This window comes from Sceloporus occidentalis, unplaced genomic scaffold (genome assembly GCF_023333645.1).
Source record: "Sceloporus occidentalis isolate IW3139 unplaced genomic scaffold, rSceOcc1.0.p SCAF_1, whole genome shotgun sequence".
NCBI classification, from domain to species: Eukaryota; Metazoa; Chordata; class Lepidosauria; order Squamata; family Phrynosomatidae; genus Sceloporus; species Sceloporus occidentalis.
This window is the reverse complement of record NW_028316981.1, coordinates 180662124-180684750: the sequence shown is the minus strand read 5'-3', so window position 1 is coordinate 180684750 and position 22627 is coordinate 180662124. Positions and strand designations below refer to the sequence as shown.

The window sequence follows — 22627 nt, the reverse complement described above, 5'->3', positions numbered from 1 at the left end:
TGTCCAGCTTCACCCATTCTTTTCAGAGAGAAATACTTTCTCCTCCTAAAGAGAAAACACTGGGGAGAAGGTGGAGTGTTAATGTCAACATCTTTATTTTATCAAAAGTAAAAAAAGTTTCTTTTTCATCCCTCCCCAAAGAAAAAGAGGGTATTTCCCAGCAAGGACATATTATTAGGAGTTAGGTACTTTTAGAGACAAAGAAAAATCTGCACCATTCCCACAATGCAGCCATTTTGAATTGCTCACTAAAGATTCAAATATGCCTGTCCAGGCATCTCCAAGGACAGTGTGCACCCTGACACCAAGAGATTTGCTGAAGATTCTTTTTTAAATGAAAATCTAACACTTCAAATGATGCCCCGATTTCTCTTTAAGGCCTACTCAACTTTCCCCGTGGTTCAAGGTAAGCTCCATTGTGTCCTAGTGTGAATACATGCTTCCATAGGCCCACCCCAAATGGGATCCCACAAGAATTTTTCCCAGAGCACACGTGACTAACTGGCAGTAAGGAAGAGCTTACCAGGGGATTAGGATCTTTCTTTCTTAAGAGGTAGGCCAATCATGGTCTTAACCATTAGAGAGCAAGAGTGCTGCTTCTTGATTCTGGAATCACCAAAGCTACAATATCCTATAATGTCACGTCACCTTCTCTTTTAAGAATTGCCCCGACTGGCCCAGAGAAAGAAATCACAGCGGGCACGGGGATCAGAGGACTTCCCGAGGGGACGGGCACAGACATAAAAGCGCCGCCCACAGTTAGGCCCTGGTTTCTTCACTGTCCGGAGGACGCAGGGCTCCCCATGGGCTTTGCAGCATGGTGGGCGAGCAGGACCAGATAGCAGGGATTTCCATAAGGCAGCAGATTGATTTGGCTTGGAGGGAACTACATCTTTCTCACAATTCCTGGTTCCCTCACTGGTCACTCCTATAGAGGACTCCTCTCCCAAAACCCCAAGAGGCACCTGGGTTACAGTGGCAACGTCCTCCATGCCATGTTCATCAGCTGTCCTTTCAGCAGTCTTAGCAGGAGGTTCTTTCCCAAAATCTTCTGCTGCCCTCTGCAACATGTTCATTTCTGACTGGTACCCAGCACTATCAGTGTTGCCACCCTGGCTGTTCCCAACTTTGAAGAAGCTGCGCAAATCGCCTTGCCCCTTCCGTGACAGGCCAGTCCGACTCTTTTTGGAAACTTCCATCACTGCACTCGGTTCCACCAAGTCCCGCTTCTGCCCCTTTTCCGGCAGGCCATTCCGTTCCACTTTCACCAGGAAGCGGCTAAGTTTCTGCTGAGTGCCAGCAAACTCAGGCAGGAAACGGGCACAAAGGGGTGGGCAGTGGGGAGCCCCCAGACAGACACTTTTCAACACAGCCTGTACAGGACAGTGGTCAGAGCCTAACACTTCTGGCCTGAGCTGGGCTTCTTTCAGCTCTGACAACACAAGGGCACAATCGGCAAAGATGTAGTCAATGCGGGTCCCGTAATTGAGGTGCCGTGACCCTGTCACGTTGCACCAGCAGGTATAGGCATCCTCCTGAGTAGGGTGGAGAAAGCGGAAGGTATCAACAAAGAGGCCTCTATGTGGGGAATCTTTCCCTGGCTCCCACAGGAAACCGTCTAACCAGCGGCGACCAGGATGCTCATGAAAGGATTCCTGTAGAAGACAAGGGAAGTGTTAGGGATAGGCTATGAGACCACAATAATATAGTTAGCCCTCTGTATCCATGGATCCTTTATCCACAGATTTATGGCTTGAAAATATTCAAAATACATAACTTCAAAAAAGCAAACCTTGTTTTTGCCATCATATATAAAGGACATCATCTCACTATGCCACTGTATTTAATGGGACTTGAGCATCTACAGATTTTGGTATCCACGGGGGAGTCCTGGTACCAAACCTTTTATTGGCAGTTGTTCATCATTAGACCAGTATTCAGTGTCAGTTGCTTCTTTTTAATCAATTTATTTTATAGTGCAATAAATGCTATGCAGAAATAAATCCTAAGTGCACTTTTAAAAGAACAATTATTATTTAAGACATTGGCCATAACATCTGAACAGCATTTTGCTACTTAATTTTCTGATTTAGCCCTATATTGGTGTAGCCCTACACATTAATGCCATGTGTGTGTGTATGTGTGTGTGTGTCTCACTGGCTTAACCCAAAAAACACAAGAGTTTGGGTTTAAAAAAATGTTTTTCCACCCAACTCTGCATTCCACACAGCCCCTCCCTACCTATGAAGCAGACTATCTTGGGAAGGACAAATTTCCATTTTGCTGTCCCACCACCACTGGGGTTTAGTGGGTAGAGAGATCTGTCTAGCTGTCCCACATTGACACAACCTCTTGCTAATTTCACAATTCCCACCCACATCTATGGCTATTACTACATTATTAAATATTTTCAATCCTCTGCTAAGACCTGTCCTTCCTGCCCCTGGGAGAGGAAGGTGAACACACCAGTACTTCCAAGCCAGCTCACCATATCTCCTGGGTCACAGTGATCAATGGATTTGTGTGCAGTATTGATGTCTCCCATGATGACAACATGGCTAGAAGGGGGGGAAAGAGGATGACATGAGTAAAAATGATATCGCTCCCACATTAATACCTCAACCTCATGGTGCAAATCAAAAGCATCTCCTGGCAATAGAATTCAATATAATTCAATATTCAATAGAAAGATTACAGTACAGTTAGCCCTCCTTACCTACTGATTTCAAACATCCACAGATTGAAAATATAAAAAAAATTAAAAAATCCAGAAAGCAAACTTTGATTTTGCCATTTTATATACCGGACACCATTTTACTACCCCATCGTATACAACAGAACTTGAGCATCCACGGATTTTGGTTAGCACAGGGGTGGTCCTGGTACCAAACCCCAGCAGATATCAAGGGCCAACTGTAATTTGGAAGTCCCAACAGCAAAGTGGCTTATGCTGGGCCAGAGGTGGGAAATGTAGCCCTCCAGATGTTGACAAAACTACTTTTTCCATCATCCGTCATCACTGGCCCTGCTGATAAGGAACTGAAACCCAACAATATTGGGAGGGACAGGTTCTGCAACCCAGCACTGGAGCAGGAATGTGAAACTTGTGACTCTCAAGATATTTTGGACTACAAAACCCACAATCCCATTCCATTTCCTATGTTGGGTGGGACCTACAGGACAAAATATCTGGAAAGCCAAAGTTCTCAGATACCACTGATAGAAAAACACAAAATGCAGTTTTCAGAAACTCACCCCCTTGCTCCATATAACACAGTGCTGCATACGCCAATTGCCAGTGCTTTTAATGAGCATCCAAGAAATGTTGTCTTTCAGCACCTCCTACTGACATCCTTTTTGCTGTAGATTGATTGATCTTGAAGCCTCTTCAGGCCAAGTAGGTGTACTGAGCCACAGCCCCATCACAAAAGCAGGGCCCCCCTCTGAGCCAAAGTACCACTGTGCAGAAAGACCCTTGCCTAAGATACCCATATTAAAGTCAGAGACAAAATGATAGCTACCATTTAGCTTAAAAGACCGACGTTCTAAGGGAGGTCACATTGCCTCCCAGCATTTGGAGTGGGCACTGACGAAGAAACTAAGCACTGCCAGACTGAATATAATGTAACATGATAGGGAGCATTTTTCAAATTAAAAACAACCACCACCTGCCTTTCAAATATATATATGTATATATATATATATTCCTAGCCAGCTTCCTAGTTTAAGTGTTTACACAGTGCAACCCTAAGAAATAAGATTCATAGAGTTCAGCAAGACTTATGTGCATAGGATTTCATGGCATGTTGCTATTCAAACAGGTGCAGGAAACAACACTTACCCCCCAGCTCTAAGAAGAGCCTCCGCCCTGGTCTGAAGGAGGTGGTAGAAGCGTAGCTTGAAGTTTCCCCGTTCTGGCTTTTCAGGGTCAGCACGGGGACAGTATACGTTGATGACTGTCAGGGTGGTCTCCTGCTGTGCTGAAGTGCTGCAGCAAAAGGGGCAAACACACATCTGCAATAAGGTGCTTGCTGCTCAGTCTCAAGCTCTTTCTATGCCAGGGCTGGAGAGTCTCTACCTTCCATATGTTTTGGAACTAAATTCCACGGATACAGAGGTCCAACAGTAGTATGTTCCCTCTAGGAATCTCTAGGTCCTCCAGCACAACTCTTCCAGAGGTTGACCATAGAGTTTTGATGGAGGACCTAGGGATTCCTAGACAATCCCTTTTCTCTTGGCATTGGTAGGTCCTCTAGCAAAATTCTATGGTGAATTCTGTTAGTATTTACCATAGAGTTGAACTAGAGATTTCTAGAGAGGTGTGCTTACATTAAAAAAATAGTGTATTTTATTATTTGCAGTTTTCCCACTTTCATGGGGCTCCTGTGCCCTTAACTGCTGTGAATGTGGAGGGCCCACTGTAATGCCATTTGACACCACTTTAAATGCTATAGCTCCATCTTATGGAATCCTGAGACTTGTAGACAGACTCTTTAGCCTTCTCTGTGCCACAATACTTCAAATCCGAGGATTCTGTAGGATGGAGCCATGGCAGTTGAAGTGAGGTCAAATTGCATTATTTCTACAGTGTAGACACACCCAAGTCCCATCCTTACCAAATCCGATGGCGGGTGATGACCGCCCGGCCTTCGCTGTCCAGTGCCTGGAGCTCCTCCGTGGTGAAGTCCCCCAGGTCTCCATAATAACCCACAGCTCCCTCATGCTTGGTCCACAGCCCCGACAGGCCCTCCTCAGCCGCCTCTGGAGTAGCAATGGCTTTACAAAAGGTGGCAACACCTGGGAGAGAAGAGATTTAAGATGGCTGTCCTTGGCTTTGGAAAGGTGGCAGTACCATCCATTTACTCTCTGGGCAAAAAGGAGAGAGAGAGTTGGAGACAAGCTGACTTTTTGACTGGATGCAGCAATCCCAAATATGCAAGGGAGTATTTTGATGGGCTGGAGCTGAACATTCACATGTGCACTGCTACAGATAAAGCACAGTTAGAAAAAAAGGCAGTTTTTTTTTTAAAAACACACCTTTTCCGGTTTAAACTAGAGTTTTTGTTTTGTTTTGGTTTTTTGCATTAATGTGTAGGTCTACACCAATATAGGACTAAACCAGAAAACTGAGAAGCAAACTGCAGTTCAGATGTTATGGCCACTAGCTTAAATAATAATTACTCTTTTTAAAAGCGCTCTTTTAAAGCAAGTTGGTTTATTGAACTTATGTTAATGGAAGGATTTGTTTCTGAATGGCATTTCTTAAAACTATAAAATCAAGCGATTAAAAAGAAACAGCTGATTCTGGATACTGGTTGAACAATCACAACTGCCAATAAGCAATGTTAAAATGCTTAAACATTAACAGTCATCACTGTTCCAGTAACAAGGATGGAATACAGTAAAACCCAGACGTTTAAAATATGTATATGAATAATCAATTAAAAAACCCACGAGTGTTTTTAAAAAATCATAGGGTTTAAACCAGCCTGGTTTAAAGCAGCCAACCCTGGGACAAAGCCACTGTCAAGGTGCAGGTACAGGCTTGTCATTTTCCTTTTGCTAATGCCCCCCATTACCTGAGTAGCCACTGCGTGTTCGGCTGAAGCTAAAATATGAGTTGTAGCCCTCCACTATAGCCAATGGCTCCTCAAGCAGGTCTCCTGATAACAAAGAAGAAATGTGGGGAAAACAGTCAAGGTAGAGGCATTTTTAAAATCTTTTTAAAGAGTCTTCTTCTTCTTTACATGTAAAAAGGATATCAGGGCAATTTTTTTAAAACTTAGGCTGATGTCACATTGCAAAATCAATGCAGTTTGACACTGCTTTAACTGTAATGGCTCTATCATATGGAATGTTTTGTATTAGAGCTATCTGACAGAGAAATCTAAATGTTTCATGAAACTACAAATCCCAGAATTCCATTAGCACTGAACCATGACAATGAAAGCAGTGTCAAACAGCATTAATACTGGAGTGTAGATGCAGCCTTTAATCAATCAGTAGGGATTATCTTCCAATGATCCAAAGTACTGTACTAAAACTAAGAAATCTCTCTTTCTTCCTGACTGAGGCCATGGGGAGCATAGATTTACAAAGTATGTTATGTTGTTGTGTGCCTTCAAGTTGTTTCCAACTTATGACAACCCAAACATGGGGTTTTCTTGGCAAGATTTGTTCAGAGGAGGTTTGCTATTGCCTTCCCCTGAAGCTGAGAGCCTGTGACTTGCCCAAGGGCACGTACTGGCTGAGCTGGGAATTGAATCCTGGTCTCCAGAATCACAGTCCAGCACTCAAACCACTATGCTTTGCTGGCTCTGCCTTCTAAATGTTGGACTGCAATTTCCAGCAGCCGTAGGCAATGTAGTTAATGGTGAGGAATGCTGTGAGTTGCAGTCTAACAACTCATGTCTTGTGTTCATCTCCTGCTTCAGGGGCTTCTACTGTCATCTGATCAGCCCATGTGGAAACAGAACTCTGAAGAAGTTAAGACACTGGTAGATCTGAACTTTTCTTATATTCTTACTATTTACTGCCATGCAAGAAAATGCTGTATCAGAAATGGGGAATATGAGTGACCTTGGGTATGTCACAGTCTCTCAGGTGAAGGCAGTGGCAAACCTCCTCTGAACAAATCTTGCCATGAACCCCCCCCCCCCCCCGGCTAGGTTTGCCTGAGGGTCTCCATAAGTTGGAAATGACAACACAACAATTTAACTTTGCTACAAAATGCTGAATGAAAGAAATCCTTGGCTTTGGTCTAGTGATACAACATTTAGGTCAGGGTTGAAGAATTCATGGCACTCTAGACCAGGGATACTCAGAGTGCTCCCTGGACTTGCATTGTTACCCAAGACATTCTCCAGGAGAAACAATTGCATCCAATGGGCACATACTTAATGTGGTAACAGACATACTGTAAAACAATAATTTGTTACATCCATCAGATAACCTGAGAAGCACTTTTCTAGTTGTTGGACTGCAACCTCCATCACCCTTGATGAAGTTTCATAGACTTGGGGCTGAGCAGACAGACAGGGAAAACTGGTCCAGTCTTGGTTTTCATGAAAGTGGGTGGCAGCTTCACTGTCCGCATGGCCCACTCCAAAGGCAGACCAAACAACCATGGGCAGTCTGCACAACGTAGTATCATACTGCACCTCTTGGTGGCCCCCCATCTCTCCCCATACATGTAGAATCATAGAATCAGATTTGGAAGAGACCCCAAAGGCCATCCAGTCTAACCCCCCGTCATGCAGGAATTCACAATCAAAGCACCCCTGACAGATGGCCATCCAGCCTTTGTTTAAAGATCTCCAAAGAAGGAGACTCCACTACTCTCTGAGCAGCATCGCATGAACATACCACTTGAGAAGGGAATTCCCCTCTCTTCCCATCCAGCTGCCATCCCATCAAATGCACTGTGTGACCAGCCACACAAGCTATATACTGCCCATACAGCGCATTGGTGTGCCCAGAGACACAATGGAAAAGCCCAATCAAGGAGCCCCCTCCCATACATGCCCTCTTTCTCGCCTTCATCTCAAGCCTCCCTATTGGGACTATCTGATTTGTGTATGTTTTAATGACATCCATCTAAGGAAGTAGCCCTAGGTCTAATCTGCACTGCAGAAATAATGCAGTTTGACACCACTTTACTGCTATGGCTCAATGCTATGGATTTCTCAGATTTGTACTTTTTGTGAGATGTTTAGTTTCCTCTGTGTCAGAGACCTCTGGTGTCACACAAACTACTACAATTCACAAGAACCTGTAACACGGAGCCATGGCAGTTAAAGTGGTGTCAAACTGCATCATTTCTGCAGTGGAGATTAGACACTAGTCTACAAAAGCTTTGTGCTACATCTTCTTTCACACAGTTATCCTCAAAGGTGCCACCAGATCTTTTGGCACAATGTATCTATATCTATTGCACTATTAAAATATGGCTGGTATGAATTCACAGCCTCTGTGTGGTTTTTAGGGTCTGCTGCCCCAACAGATGTGCTTCATTTAAAAGAAGTCCAAAATCTCTTCAAGGGCACAGTTTGGGGGAACCACTGATATACTGGAAATGGGATAAGGTTCTATAAGGCAGTGCTTCCCAAACTTTGGTCCTTGGGACTTCAGCTCCCAGAGGCCCCAGCTATCCTAGCAAACAGGCAGGAATCATGGGAGAAGAAGTTCAAAATATCTAAATGCACAACCTTCGACAAACATTGCTGTAGGCTGAAGTGCTCCCCAAACTTTGCTCTTTTAAGGGGTTTTGGACTTCAGCTCCCAGAATCCCACGCTATTGAACATCGTGGCTGAGGCTTCTGGGAAATGAAGTCCAAAGGGCACAGTCTGGGAAGCACTGCTCTAAAGCTTGCCCCTGTGCTAACCCTCCCTCCAGCCCTGAGGAAATGCCTCCACTCACGTGTCACCTTGGTCTCCTGCAGGCAGATGACGTCCGCCCCCAAGGACTCCAGCAGCGGCCTCAGCGCCCCGGCCCCAGCCCACGCCCGGAGCCCGTTCACGTTCCAGCTCAGCAGCCTCATCCTCCTCCTCCTCCTCCCAGGCAGGCGCCAAGGGAACCCCCGCACCGACGTCACTTCCGGCAGCAGAACGCGCCAAGCAAAGAGGACGAGGGGGGAACTCCCGCCCGCGCACCCTCACTTCCGGCTCTGAGTGGGAGAGTAGATAGCATAAGGAACCATAGAGAACAGATTGAATCACTCGGGCTTGGATTGTCAGTTTAATACTGTAGATACATAATATCACATATTATATTATAAACTGTAAAATATTGTATAGTATAAAATAAATAAATTTTATATATATATATATATACACACACACACACACACACACATATATAATACATATAATATTTATTTATTTATTGGATTTATACCCTGCTCTTCAGACCTAAATGCTCTCAGAGCAGCTTACAGAAAGTTATACATACATATATATATATATATATATATATATAAAATATTTATTATATATATATATATATATTATATTACATATAATATATATACATTTAAAATACATATTATATAACATATTAATGTTATATACATATATATAAAGTAATATATATGTGTGTGTGTATATATATATATATATATAAGAATATTGTTTTGTACATATATATGAATATATATACATATATATCCATGAATATATGTGTACAAAATAATATTCTACACACATTTTGTTTTATTTATTCATTTCCATGATTTATATCCCACCTTTCTCCCACAATGGGATTCAAGGCAGGATACATAATATATATATATGATATAATATAAGCCGTTTCATGAATAGGTTTTGTTTTTAAATCGGGGTATTGTTCCAAGGCAGCCTGTATGGTGTAGTTTGAGCATTGGACTACGATGCTGTGAGGAAGACCTATTAGAAGACCCTGGGCAAGAGGCACACTCTCTCAAACCCAGAGGAAGCAAGAGAGTAGTGGCAAAGCCCTTTTGTACCAAACTAGCCCACCTTAGGAAGGCACACTGCCTCAGCCTCAGAGGGAGGCAAAGGCAAATGCTTCCTTAAGAAATCTTGCAAACTCAATCCCAGCGGATAACAAGGGCCCACTGTGTTCTCTTTTGAGGCACAAGGGTCATCTTCAACCCCTGTCAGGCACCACTAGGGTTCACCTCCATTTGACCATGCTTCACTCCAGATGCCAGCCTTCACCCGATTTTCCATGTCAGACTTGCAAGAACAGCCTTCTTCAACCTCTGCCCTCCAGATGCTCTCAATTCCATACCTCATCATTTCCACCCAAAATGGCCAAAAGGGGGCATGATGGGTATGATAGTCTCATGCAACTGGAATTAAGAGAAGCTACACGAAAGAGGAGAGCCCATGTAGTGTAAGTGGTTTGAGCATAGGACTAGAGGGTTGTCGGCAAAACAAACAAAGCCACTTCAAACTGACATAACAGCTACCTTTTCAGATGTTGTAGGGTGCCAAACCGAACTGAAACCAACATGATGCTGCACTCTGGGGGGGAAAAACAGAGCAAAAAGAAGCACTGATACTCTGCTTTAATGCTGAAAATGTTCATGGCCTGAACGCAGGAATGTGGGAAAGCCCAGGCAGTGTATGGAAACATTGGAACCGGTGAGATGCAGCCGCTGACGTCAGTGCTCGCTATAACCATTTTGAGCATAGAGGCGCATGAGTGGCCAGCTGTACCATCAACCTGTCACACACCTAATGATGTGAAAATACAACAAGCACAGCAGGTCACCAATAATGCAATGGATGTAATTAAAACACACAAAACAGACAGTCCAACGGGGGCATAAGGGAAAAGGAGGGGCTTCATGATTGTGCTTTGCCAATGTGTCACTGGGCACACTAATGCACTATAGAATCATATAGTTGGAAGAGACCGCAAGGGCCATCCTGTCCAACCCCAGCCATGCAGGAGTATACAGTCAAAGCACTCCTGACAGATGGCCATCCAGCCTCTGTTTAAAAGCCACCAAAGAAGGAGACAACATCACACTCTGAGGCAACATGTCCCACTGCCGAACAGCTTTTACTGGCAGGAAGTTCTTCCTCATGTTTAGGTGGAATCTCATTTCAAGAGTGGGAGCTGGAGTTATAAGCATCTTTCACACTCTCTTAGTCCAGTGGTTCCCACACATTGGTTCCCTGATGCTTTGGACTTCAGCTCCCAGAATTCCTGACTGTTGGCCAAGCTGACTGAGCTTCTGGGAACTGAAGTTCGAAATATGGGCAGCGCATCACTCGTGCAACTGTGGTCGGTCACACGGGGCATTCAATGGGATGGCAGCTGTGCAGGAAGACAGAGTAATTGCTGGCCTCAAGTGATGTGTTTGTGCTATGGTGCATGTTCATGGAGGGGCAGGCAGGGGAAGAAAACCCAAAGAGGTACGGCTTGATGCCTCATGGTTCAGACTGCCTGTGGGTGTTTGGCCATCTTTGGAGCAAGCCATGCAGATGGTGAGGCTTCCACTAGCTTTCATAAAAACTGGGATCAGCTCAGTTTTCCCTGTCCATCTGCTCAGTTCCTAGGACTCTGGAGATTGGGGTCTGATTCCCTGTTTGGTATGGAACCCTCATGGGTGACCTTGAGCAAGTCACAATCTCTCAGCCTCAGAAGACCCCTTTGGGTCGCTATAGGTTGGAGACGACTTGAAGGCACATGACAACACAAAAGACCCACACGTGCTAACTTGCCAGCAGTATACAAATGGCATGTGCCACGGGAAATTTATGGTGGAGTTCTCCAACATTGTTTAAAAGCCAACACAGAGGAGAAAGATGTGGGTTCCAGAGGCCACACGCAAGCCTGCAAAACGCATTTGCCCCATTTGTCAGGGTGGCTGGTAAAAGGGGTTCCCCAGAAATCCAGCCATCCTGACAAGAGCCCTTCCTCCTTGGGCCCAGTGCTTCTTTCTGTGCCTCCCCCTCTCTTCCATTCCAGCTGCAAGGATAATATTAGAGTTGACCTTTCTGTCAAGGCCACTTGGCTCCTTTTGGAAAGACTCCCTGGATTGTTTTGCCTCTGGCTCAGTGGCGGCTGTGAATGACACCCCCAGCATGAAACTTGAACCCAAGAGACATCCTTGCTTTCTGCCGGGTGGTAGTTAGACGACAGATCCCGCCATGCCACGGCTCCTGGCAACTAGGGAAGACCGAGCAGCAATGGAGGAAAAACCAGTCAAAATCCCAGGTAGGGACATGTCCAACTGGACAGCAACAAGGCTGACTGTTAGAAATCTAGAGGAAAACAGGGGAGGGAACCTAGTAACTCCACAAATGGACAAAATGTTCCCTTGTCAGGGCTAGCCCTCCCATTGGGTGAGATGAAGCCTCAGGCAGTGTATTTGGGGCATTGGTCAGTGCAGAAACTCTTTATTTTGTTTACTTAGTTGTTAGTGTACTTTTACAACCAAGGATGTGGAGAGAAATGTTTGTAGTTTTTTATGACTTGAGTGCCAAAACATGCCTTGTTTGGGATGCTGTGCATCATGATGTAGGTGGTGCCATTTGGTGTTCAACCTCAGACAGCAAAATATCTCTGGAGGATCCTGTCCATGATAATGTATTGTTTAAAGACGCTGATGGTGTTGCAAGCTGGAACTATGAAGGGTCAGATTCCTTCATTTCTAGTATGGGAAGACATCAGGAGCTTTGAACCCTGATGGGAGATCTCCAATTCCTGGGTATACAGGTTCCTTCTCTTCCGCTTTTCTTCTGTCACTTGTTAACTTGAGTTAAAGCCCTCAGTGTGTGCTTGAACTACCTAAGGTATCTTGTATTTCTTGGCCCAGAACAATTTCAGGAGATAGCAAGCCAAAGAGAGCTGGGAAATGTTACTTGCTGAAAGGATACAGACACATGTGCTGTGGATGTGCAGAGTGTTATTATGCTCTGCAAACCTTGCCAAGAAGACCCCATGATAGGATTGCCTTAGGGTCACCATAAGTCAGAAATGACTTGAAGGCACAACAACATACAAAGATGCACAAAATATAGCTTGGATTTAAATGTCAGAGTGTTGGTGTCCTTTATTTTAATCCAAGCTGTGCTTGGTGTTGCTTCTGCGTACAGGCTACTAGACAATATACGGCACACTAAAAGTTCTCAGTTTGCTATACTAAAAACTAGAGGGAAGCTTCTGTATCTTTGATGGTTTTAGGCTTGGATTCCCCACTCAGCCATGGAAATCCACTGGGTGACCTTGGCTGAGTCACACATTCTCAGCTCCAGAAAAACCCGTGATAGGGTTGCTACAAGTCAGAAACAACTTAAAAGATACAACGACAGCAAAGGCAGGTGTTAGGTGTCATGCCACCAAATAAAAAGCAACACCTGATGAAATCCCTTCTTCTGCACATCCAGTAAAGGTACAGGAGGTCTCCCGTTTTCAGTCTGGCAAAGCTAACCACAACTTTGCTGCTGGCCTCAGAGTTGGTCCAAGTTGTTATGTTGCCTGTGGCAAAGCATCAGAATGGCACAGACTTCACTCACCTAATCCAAGTATTCAGTGCCCAAGGCCAGTCAAATTGTATTGTTATTTGAGGCAGAAAACCCCACAAAATCTTCTAACTGTTCCTGGCTTGTAAAAAACAATAACAACAACATAATTAACAATGTGCTGGCTTTTCTGGCATCCCAGCCATGCTTCCTAAGGCGAGTGATTCCTCTAATGGAAGGACCAGGCCTGGCTGCTGGGATGTGTATCATGCTCCCTCCCAAAGAGGAATAAATGGATGATGAGGTTTTTTAAAAAACAAAGTATCCCATTAAACACAATCAAAATACAACAAAATAGCTGAAACCATAATAATTAAATATACATATCATACCCTCCAATCTCTTTCCGTGTTTTTTTTCCAGCTGCTTTTAAAATGTCCCAGTTTCTCCTCCCATATTCCCTCTTTGTCCTTAGCTTACTTCTGATGCTGCAAGCTGAGTTCGAAGTGCTGGGATCAGACGGGAAGAGAAGGGACCAGAATCTCCTCCTTCCCAGGAGATTCAGACAAAAGCAAATTGCTGCAGCCTCTCCTTGGTTGTCCGTTTTTCTTTATGATTAATTTTTGCCATTTTAGTCACACTCTGATATTGCTTGGTCACAATATCTGTGCCTCACTTTTCATCTGTCTAATATTGGAGGTTTTGTCACATATAAATTCCATAATACATATATAAATTCCGTAATACTCCAACACCCAAAAGTATGTCTAAAGTTTAGTTTTCAACCTCAGCTTCCAGTCTGTGATCACTCTACTCAGTTGCAACTTTGCCCATTCTACTCTTTCCGGAATTGTTCTAGTGAAATAATTATCTGGGGAGATCTAGAAATGGATGCTATTGTTGTTCCTATTCTGAGTAAATTGTATATTCTTCATCCAATCTACTGGCAATTTGCCCTGAACAAGCCTCAGTCCATTTAGCACAATTTACCTTCTCCCTCTAGTAGCATTTGGGATGGAGGGAGGGCCTTTCATCTGCTTCTGGGTTTAAACGTTTACTGCTTTATTGAGGCACTCTCTCTTTTTAGGTTGATCTGGAATAATGTCACTCAAATGGCCTTGGGGGGGTAGTCAATATGTTATTGAAGGACTCTTGAAAACTCTTCTGCCTTTATAGAGTAGTATCTTGTTTATTGCTGATCTAAGAGACAGCAGCAAAGCAATATGCTGAAGGCAATTAGAGCAAAAAGCAAACTCTGGTAGATAACAATAATCCTTGTATTGTTTAAATTTATTGGTTACATTTCTATGGTACTTTTTACTTAAGGAGGTCAAGTCAACATACATAATTGTCCTGCCCATTTTAGCCTTACAACAAACCTAAAAGGTAGATCATGCAGAGAAAAGGTTAAGAGAGAAAGAATGAGGGAGAGACTTAGCATAGCTTAAGGTCAAGCCAGCACAGTGTAGTGGTTTGAGTGTTGGAATCTGGGGAGGGAAAACCACTGGGTGACCTTGGGTGAATCACACACTCTCAGCCCCAGAAATCCCCATGATAGGTTTGCCTTAGGGTTGGAAATTACTGGAAGGCACACAACAACAACATCAACAACAACAACAACAACAAGGTAATACTGGGAGTTTCATGGCTCAATAAGGAGATGAGTTGAGATCATCTCTAAATGCCAGTCCAGATTAAACCACTACACCACATGGGCCTCATATCCACTGAGGGCAAACTGAAAATGCATAGTTGCCTCTGAAGGTGCCAAAACTTACTGCACAGAATTCCCCACAATCCCTTGCAGTATAAGCCTCTAACACTGAAATTTCTCCTCTCCAATAATCCTGCCAAATGGAAAGTTGAGTCCTCAGAGAACCTCACCAGGAAACTAAAGTCTACTAACCCATGATTGGGCACTCTGGCATGGGTCCATGGCATATGCAGACCTGGACAGTGTGTACAGGTTGGTATCTCTGACGTGGTCTCCAATGTTGACTCAAGGGCATTCCTCTCACCACACTGTTCCCAAGCCCTTGCAAGCCCTGAATTTCTATCTCACAAAACCAAGAAGAGAATTGATGTGTGTGTCTTAACTGCCTTCAAGTCAATTTTGACTTATGGCGACTCTATGAATGAGAGACCTCTAAGTCACCCTATCCTCAACTTCCCTGCTCAGCTCTTGTAGATACATGGACTGAGTCCTTTCTTCTCATGATACAACAACCTCAGTTTAGCCATCTTTGCTTCTAGGGAGTTTTGCTCTAGGACCCATCCATTGGTCTTTTTTAGACCAATTAGACCTAAAATTAGGGAATCAATAGCAGATCACTATAATATTATCTACAGCCATAGATGTGAAAAACCATCAGTTTTTCTTCCCCCTATGTCACATTTTTTCAAAACTTTTAAAGTTTTGTATGTTATCTGAATTTTGGCAACATCTTCAGAAAACAAACTGAAATGAAATTTTCATCCATCTGCACTGGGCAAATTTATGAAGTATTGCAGATCCTAGCATGAAATGGATCACATTCTACCTTCCTGCCATGTAGGTGTTAAAGGGGGCAAAAAAACCCTGACAACCTTAAGTCAAAGCATTAACATGGCCGAATAGTGTCTTTATGTTTGCGCCTTCAAATCACCTATTGAGCTATGGCAACCCCATTAATTTAATAGGGTTTTCTTGAGCAAGTAATATGCAGAGGTGGTTTTGCCAGTTCCCTCCTCTGAAATATAGCTTACAAGACCTGGTATTAATTGGTGGTCTCCCATCCACATACTAACCAGGGCTGACCCTGCTTCAACAGGCAGATTTTTTTTAGAGTTAAGCACTTGAAGCCCTGTGAATGCATGGACAAATCTGTCACTTTTATTTTCTCCTGGTTTTTTTACATTCAAATTATTTCCATTGGGACTATGAAGAAATGTGTGACTATCTGGAAATTCTTATTTAAAAATTATCTACAATTAAATGCTCTGCCATTCTTATTTACACTGAAGCATACTCAGTTATATTCCCCTTTTAAGAAGACTTGAGACAGAGGAGGGTTGTCTTTTGAATCTGTGTGGCTATGATGACACCACAAGGAACATAATATGAATGTGGCAGTCAACATAGAATCAACAGTGTGTCCTGCTATTTCCTGAAGCAAGAAGTACCTACCTGTATCAAGTGGCCTGTCTGTAGATGTTACACAGGGCAGCTTTGGTTTGGAAAGCAGGTTGCCACCTCCTACATCAGGTTGGGCAAGTTTTCATCCTCCAGATGTTGTTGAACGGAAGCTCCCCAAATCCCTCAGGATTGGCTGGGCTGGCTATGGCTGATGGGAGTGGTAGTCCAACAACATCTGGAAAGCGATACACATCCCACCTATCTTACACAGTATTGTCACAACCACTCTAAATTTTTCAAACCACTGTTCTTTTAGGTTGACAGCAGCCTGGGCCTTCCTATCCCACCGCTGCCACCAAAATATATTATGTGACGCGCACACTCTTTAAACTGCCACCAAAATATATATTTATGTGACAGTGGGTCCCCAAACTTGAGCTGACCCTTTTAAAACCCTCTCTGGTTTTTACCCTACTGTGTAGGCATGATGGTAGCGTGGTTGTAAATTTAAACTGTAGATAAGCTTTTATTGACATAAACTCTGAACTTTATTAAACGGATGATTTAAACAGATGTTACTTAGATAGCTTTAATATAAACAATTGTTCAGGCACTGGTATTTCTTAGATGTCACTTTGAGCTTTATCACACTAGTGAGATCCCGCGAGAAAACGGAAGTTAAACGAGAGTTAAGTTAAATTCAAATTTAAACAGAACTTGCAAATTCGGAAAGTTTATCACACTAATTGCTACTAAAACAAAATAACGTGAAATTAATCTGCAGTTAAAGCGAAGGAAACCAACAGCTTTTTAAATTAGGTTTGTTCCAACTTTAAAAAGCTGCTAATTTCCTCTGCTTCATGCTTGGATTAACTTCGTGTTATTTCACGTTAACTGCGATGTTGTGTGATAAACTTTGGGCATTTCTGGGTTATCTTCATGTTATATCGTTTAACTCCCGTTTTCCTGTGGGATCTTGCTGGTGTGATAAAGTCCTTTGTTGCAAACCAGTCAACTCTTTACAGTGTGTCAATGTTATTGGTTCTCAAGGACATTCAGCCTGCCCTTTTCCCTTGCTTAGTTTCCCTAAGCCCTATCCTGCCACTCAAGAAAAATTTAACCCACAGGTTATTCCTAATGATAACTCCCTAACCTGGAGTATCTGTCTGGTTAAAAGCCCTCAACTCTGGATATAACTCTTAGTTCCCATCCTTCACTTGGACTCAGCAGAACCCTAACTGAATTTCCTAACTGCCATAAAGGAACTTCCAACCTTTCCCTGCCAGCATCTCATTGCTTGAGACTCTTTGGCCCGTGACTGGTTGTTGCATTGCTAATCTAATCTATATTTTATTATTATTTATGGTATTTATTTATTTATTTATTTACTTACTTGACACTGGGAAAATTACATTTTCATTGGACAACAACCCCCAGAATTTTCCAGCCAGCAATGTTTCCAGGCTCTGGTTCAGACGAACTAGGTCGATTAGGAAGGCAAGGGAAAAGCATGGGGACTTTCCATTGCTAGGTATCACCAATTCCTTACATTGGCAACCCTCCAAAAGACAACAGGCAGGGATACTTTCTCTCCTGAACAGCGAGGTGTGTTTGGACAGAAGAAGTTTATCTGCAAGTGATCTGCAGTGTACACAGAGGTGGGAGTTCAACGGCCACCCTGTCCCATGGTGAACCTCTCTTAACTTGCATGCGCAAACACAAGAGAAACCATAGTAAGAAGGAGCCTCCCTTGGGAAGAGCCAGACAGTCCAGTTTGGCAGAACAGGACAGCAAACAGGCAGGATGTCTTCAGGAGAGTTTGGGGAGCTCACACAGACTCCCCTACAGAAAGTATGGATTCCCCGGACCAGCAAGCGCCTGCAGCAACGTAGAGGATGTGAGTTGGAGCCGTTCTTCTGCTTCTCAACATGCCGGGTGCATGGGGTGTATTTCACAATGCAAAAAAAGAGAATCTATTTTAGACAACATCAGGCCAGAGGGAATAATAATCTTTTCCCATGAGGGAAATTTGGACATGACCATCCCAGTTAATAATGAATTAATTAAGCCCCCAGCTCACAGGAATGTGTCCTCCATTTAGATCTCATCCATGGTTGCAGGGCAGGAAGAACAGAGAAGTTTGGGAAATTACTTTTTTGAACTACAAATTTCCCCTTCCCACAACTGCTTAGGCTACTTCTTGTGTCTATGTCCCCATCGGTCCTTCCAGTTCATCCAAAAAGTTTGCTAGGCAAGTAACAACTGCATGTAGTGCAATCTCTCACTCTGTATGTGTATGTGCCTTCAAGTTGCCTGTTGACTTATGGCAGACCCATTAATAGGGATTTCTATACAGTTTGAATCTCATCTATATGAAATGCCTGGGACTAGAAGTGTTTTTGATTTTTTAACATTTTATTTATTTATTTATTTATTTATTTATTTATGGATTTCTGAATGTTTGCATATACGTAATGACCTAGTTTGGAGATGGGACCCAAGTCTAAACATGAAATTGATCTGTGCTTTTGTATACCTTTGTATACAGCCTGAAGGTAAATTTTATACAATATTTTTAATAATTTTGTGCATGAAACAAAGTTTGTGTACATTGAACCATCAGAAGACAAAGGTGTTACTATCTCAGCCAACCACGTGGACAATTTTGGATATTGGAGTATTTTGGATTTTGGAACTCCACATAAGGGAAACTCAACCTGTACTGATTTTAATTATTTGTAAGCTGCTATTGAGAAAAATACTGGATAGAAATTTTACAAAACCTAATTGTAATTGTCATCAATGTCATAATTGTTCTCCCCAAGCTTTAATTTTGCTCAAAGGCCTCATTTGTTCCCCTTTCTACAGCTTCCGTGCCACAGTTCACCAATTCACCAACCATGGTGATCATGGTGGGGTTGCCGGCCCGTGGAAAAACCTACATTTCCAAAAAGCTCACCCGCTACCTCAACTGGATTGGCATCCCTACAAAAGGTAATGGGGGAGAAGAAGGGGCCCCTTCAAAGTGGGTGGAACCCTAGACTGGGGCACAAAGTGGGAAGCCTCTTGAGCAGATGTTGAAGGGACTCTCTGAAGAACCCAGGCCATCCTAGTCTTCATCTCCCCCAGTGTTCAATGTCGGGCAGTATCGTCGGGAGGCCGTCCAGACCTACAAGAATTATGAGTTTTTCAGACCTGACAACGAGGAGGCTATGCAGATCCGGAGGTGAGGAACTCATCTAGAACTTGGATAATTTGAAACCCCACTAGACACATCTAGAAGTTATCTTGCAGTCCAAGGGTGGGCAGAAGGTAGGTTTGGTGGGTCTCTGGACAATTTGCAAAAGATTGGCAAGGATATCTGACCCTGATTTATTTAAAAATAGCAACAGCAAAGCATACATCTCTCTCCCCATCCCACTCTCTCTCACACACACACAAACACAGTTGAATTCCTATCACTTCTGGGAAAAACAAGGGAAGACTATTGTATTATTAAAAACAAACCTGCAAAGCTACTGCCAGTCATTGTGGAAAACACTAGCTAGATGGACCAATGATCTGTCTTAGTAAATGGAAGCTTCCTTTGTTCCTGTGAGAAAGAGTAGGAGACATACAGAAAAGCAATTGAAAAAAATAAATCTGTGACATTTTAGGATTTGTTTGCTAGGCAGATGGAAAGGTAGATAATTTAACTACAAAACCATTGCTGGGACTGGAAGCTCTCAGCTTAGACACTGCCCATGGTTCCAGAGAACCAAATGTTTGGATTTCACAACTTTAAGGAGCTTTGGTCTGACTGGAATTTTTATCTATGTGGCGGCATGGGCAGAACTTGTAAAAGTTAATTTTTGGATTACAAGTCCCAGAAATCTCCAGCAGCAGGACCAATGGCATTGTTGGCTGGAAGATAGTAAGAACTGTAGTAAAAAAGATATTTATCCAAGCTCTGAACACAGTCTCTACTTTTAGCATTTAATGAAATTGTCTCAGGAAATATGTACATAGATAACTATGCATCTCAAGTGCTGGTTCTGTTATTTTGCATATCATTATATGCAGCACAATACACACTTGTATTATTCTTCATGATGGTCAACATACAAGTCGTGTTGTTTTTCTCACACTTGGAAATTCTTGTGCCTCAGCTTGGGCATTTTTTAAAACCACAGTTACCTAGAAATGTGTCCATCAACTGATAATAAAATGAAATAACATCTATTCTGGTCACCTGCACATAGTTTATTTACAGCAAAATCTTATGACTGCCTACTTAGTAGCAAACCCTAGTAGAACATACTGTATTCCTAGGTAAATGTGTAGAACCAAAATGGTAGTTTGAGCACTGGACTATAAGTCTGGAGGCCATGTTTGAATCCCCATTCAGCCATGGAAACCTACTGGGTGACCTTAGTAAAGTCACATTTTCTCAGGCTCAGAAGAAGGCAAAGGCAAAGGCAAATCCCATCTGAACAAATCTTGCCAAGAAAACCCTGTGATAGGAGCATCTTTGTTGTTAGGTGCCTTCAAGTTGTTTCCGACTTATGAGGATCCTAAGGTGAACCTATAATAGGGTTTTCTTGGCAAGATTTGTTCAGAGGAGGTTTACCATTGCTTTCTCTTAGGCTGAGAGCATGTGACTTCGTGACCAAGCTGGGAATCGAAACCTGGGAGATTATCGCACTGTGTTCTGAGAACGTTCCTATCATCACGTGATGAGAACGTTCCTGGAACAGATATTACTGCATTAGTAAACTAGAACGTGATCAGAACGTGATCAGAACTGCATTTTACCGCACAGCGATTCCTGAAACCGTTCCGAGAACATATTCCACCAAGGCCGCCTCTGTCTCCTGATTGGCTGAAAGAATGACAGGCAGGGAGGCAGGGAAGCAGGCAGGCGAGCGACTGCAGTGAAGGAAGGGGTGTGTGTGTGAGAGAGAGGGGGGAAAGGAGGAGGGAGGGAAGGGAGGGAAGAAGGAGGGATCGGGAGGAAGGCAGGGAGAAAGAGAAATGAGGAGAGATGAGCCTTGCAAGTTACATCCCAAACCTCCTTTGCAAGGCTGGGAAGAAGGAGGAGCTCCATGCAGGTCTCTTCAAGCCGAAGAAAAGCAAGTTGCCAGGGAGGGGACTGGGCCAAGGGCAGAGCCCCGGCAGCCATAGCAGCTCTTTAAACCAGTTAGAAAAGAAGAGTCCTCTGCTGTCATCCCAATTCCCCATTTTGGCTGCTTGTCAGCCTTTTGCCTCCTGTGTGTGTGCGCATGTAATGTGTGCCTTCATAGAATCATAGAATCATAGAGTTGGAAGAGACCACAAGGGCCATCCAGTCCAACCCCATTCTGCCATGCAGGAAATCACAATCAAAGCATCCCCAACAGATGGCCATCCAGCCTCTGCTTAAAGACCTCCAAGGAAGGAGACTCCACTACACTCTGAGGAAAGAGTGTGTTCCACTGTCGAACAGCCCTTACTCTCAGGAAGTTCCTCCTAATATTGAGGTGGGATCTCTTTTCCTGGAGCTTGCATCCATTGCTCCGGGTCCTAGTCTCTGGAGCAGCAGAAAACAAGCTTGCTCCCTCATCAATGTGACATCCCTTCAAATATTTAAACAGGGCTATCATATCACCTCTTAATCTTCTCTTCTCCAGGCTAAACATCCCCAGCTCCCTAAGTCGTTCCTTGTAGGGCATGGTTTCCAGACCTTTCACCATTTTAGTCGCCCTCCTTTGGACACGCTCCTTTTTGAATTGTGGTGCCCAGAACTGGACACAATATTCCAGGTGGGGCCTGTGAGCTTCCCTTCCCGCTTTAATTTTTGTCTGGCTCTTTGCTATGGAATTCTGGGAGTTGTTTGCTTGCTTTTGTGTGTTGCTCCAAACAGAGGAGCTTTTGTGGGTTCCTTCCTGGAGGGAAGGAGGAGAAGGTCCTGGGCATCCCTGCCATCCTTGCCTCCTGCAGGCTGCCAGCACAGGAGCCCCGCTGGACATGACACTAGAGGCCCCCGCAGAAGCAGCCAGACCCTCTCCCTCTTGCTCTCTGCTCTGGCCCCCCTGTTTCCCTCTCTCTTTCTCTCTCTTTCCCTTCTTTCCTCTTCTCTCACTTGTCCCAACTTTCCTCCCTTCCCTCCCTCCTTCTTTCCCCCCTCACACACACACACCTTCCCTCACTGCAGTCGCTCGCCTGCCTGCCTCCCTCCCTGCCTGTCATTCTTTCAGCCAATCAGGAGACGGAGGAATGAGAGAACGGATTTGAGAACAGATAAGAATATCGCACACACTTCTGTTGGAACGTTCTCATCCCGTTTCAGCTCTCTGGGAACACATTCATATCTGTACCCTCCTGGAACACATTTGGAACACATTTAAGCGTTCTGAGAACCCGATTGGAACACATACGTGCGGTATACTCAAATGCGTTCCGTTCTCATCACGTGATGAGAACGGTCTCAGAACGCAGTGCGATAATCTCCCTGGTCTCCAGAGTCACAGTCCAGCACTCAAACACCATGCTGGCTTTCTAGGGTCACCTTAAGGGAAACGACTTGAAAGCACACAA

At 43.8% G+C, this 22627-nt stretch overlaps 2 protein-coding genes across 6 annotated transcripts in view; one reads left to right on the top strand and one right to left on the bottom strand.

Annotated features, from left to right (window-relative positions):
- Window positions 1-67: 67 nt before the first annotated feature.
- Window positions 68-8540, bottom strand: LOC149322927 (DNA-(apurinic or apyrimidinic site) endonuclease 2-like). The gene is made up of 6 exons (XM_089484954.1): window positions 8420-8540; window positions 5580-5663; window positions 4617-4797; window positions 3842-3988; window positions 2489-2558; window positions 68-1655 (listed from the first exon to the last, which is right to left on the bottom strand). Exons 1-6 carry the CDS (start codon window positions 8538-8540, stop codon window positions 657-659), a joined length of 1602 nt encoding a protein of 533 aa, XP_089341080.1. The 3' UTR covers window positions 68-656.
- A 3080-nt stretch (window positions 8541-11620) lies between these two features.
- LOC149322926 (6-phosphofructo-2-kinase/fructose-2,6-bisphosphatase-like) overlaps window positions 11621-22627 on the top strand; it is a 23854-nt gene continuing 12847 nt past the window's right edge. For 2 of the 5 annotated variants that reach the window (XM_089484879.1, XM_089484864.1), the window contains exons 1-3: window positions 11621-11710; window positions 18941-19066; window positions 19202-19298. In XM_089484879.1, the coding sequence (XP_089341005.1) occupies window positions 11644-11710; window positions 18941-19066; window positions 19202-19298 (290 nt within the window). In that variant the 5' untranslated portion in view covers window positions 11621-11643. Of the gene's footprint in view, window positions 11711-17340; window positions 17970-18940; window positions 19067-19201; window positions 19299-22627 lie in introns of those variants that run through there. The other 3 variants (XM_089484895.1, XM_089484871.1, XM_089484855.1) reach the window with 3 other exon arrangements.

What these genes read in the sequence shown, in the direction of transcription:
- LOC149322927 (XM_089484954.1), bottom strand. Translation starts at nt 8,540, where the DNA reads ATGAGGCTGCTGAGCTGGAACGTGAACGGGCTCCGGGCGTGGGCTGGG. An exon ending in GCTCTTCTTAGAGCTGGGGG is followed by an intron (nt 2,559 to 3,841) that starts GTAAGTGTTGTT and finishes CCCCCCTTCTAG; the next exon opens with CCATGTTGTCATCATGGGAG. An exon ending in ACTGTGACCCAGGAGATATG is followed by an intron (nt 1,656 to 2,488) that starts GTGAGCTGGCTT and finishes TGTCTTCTACAG; the next exon opens with GAATCCTTTCATGAGCATCC.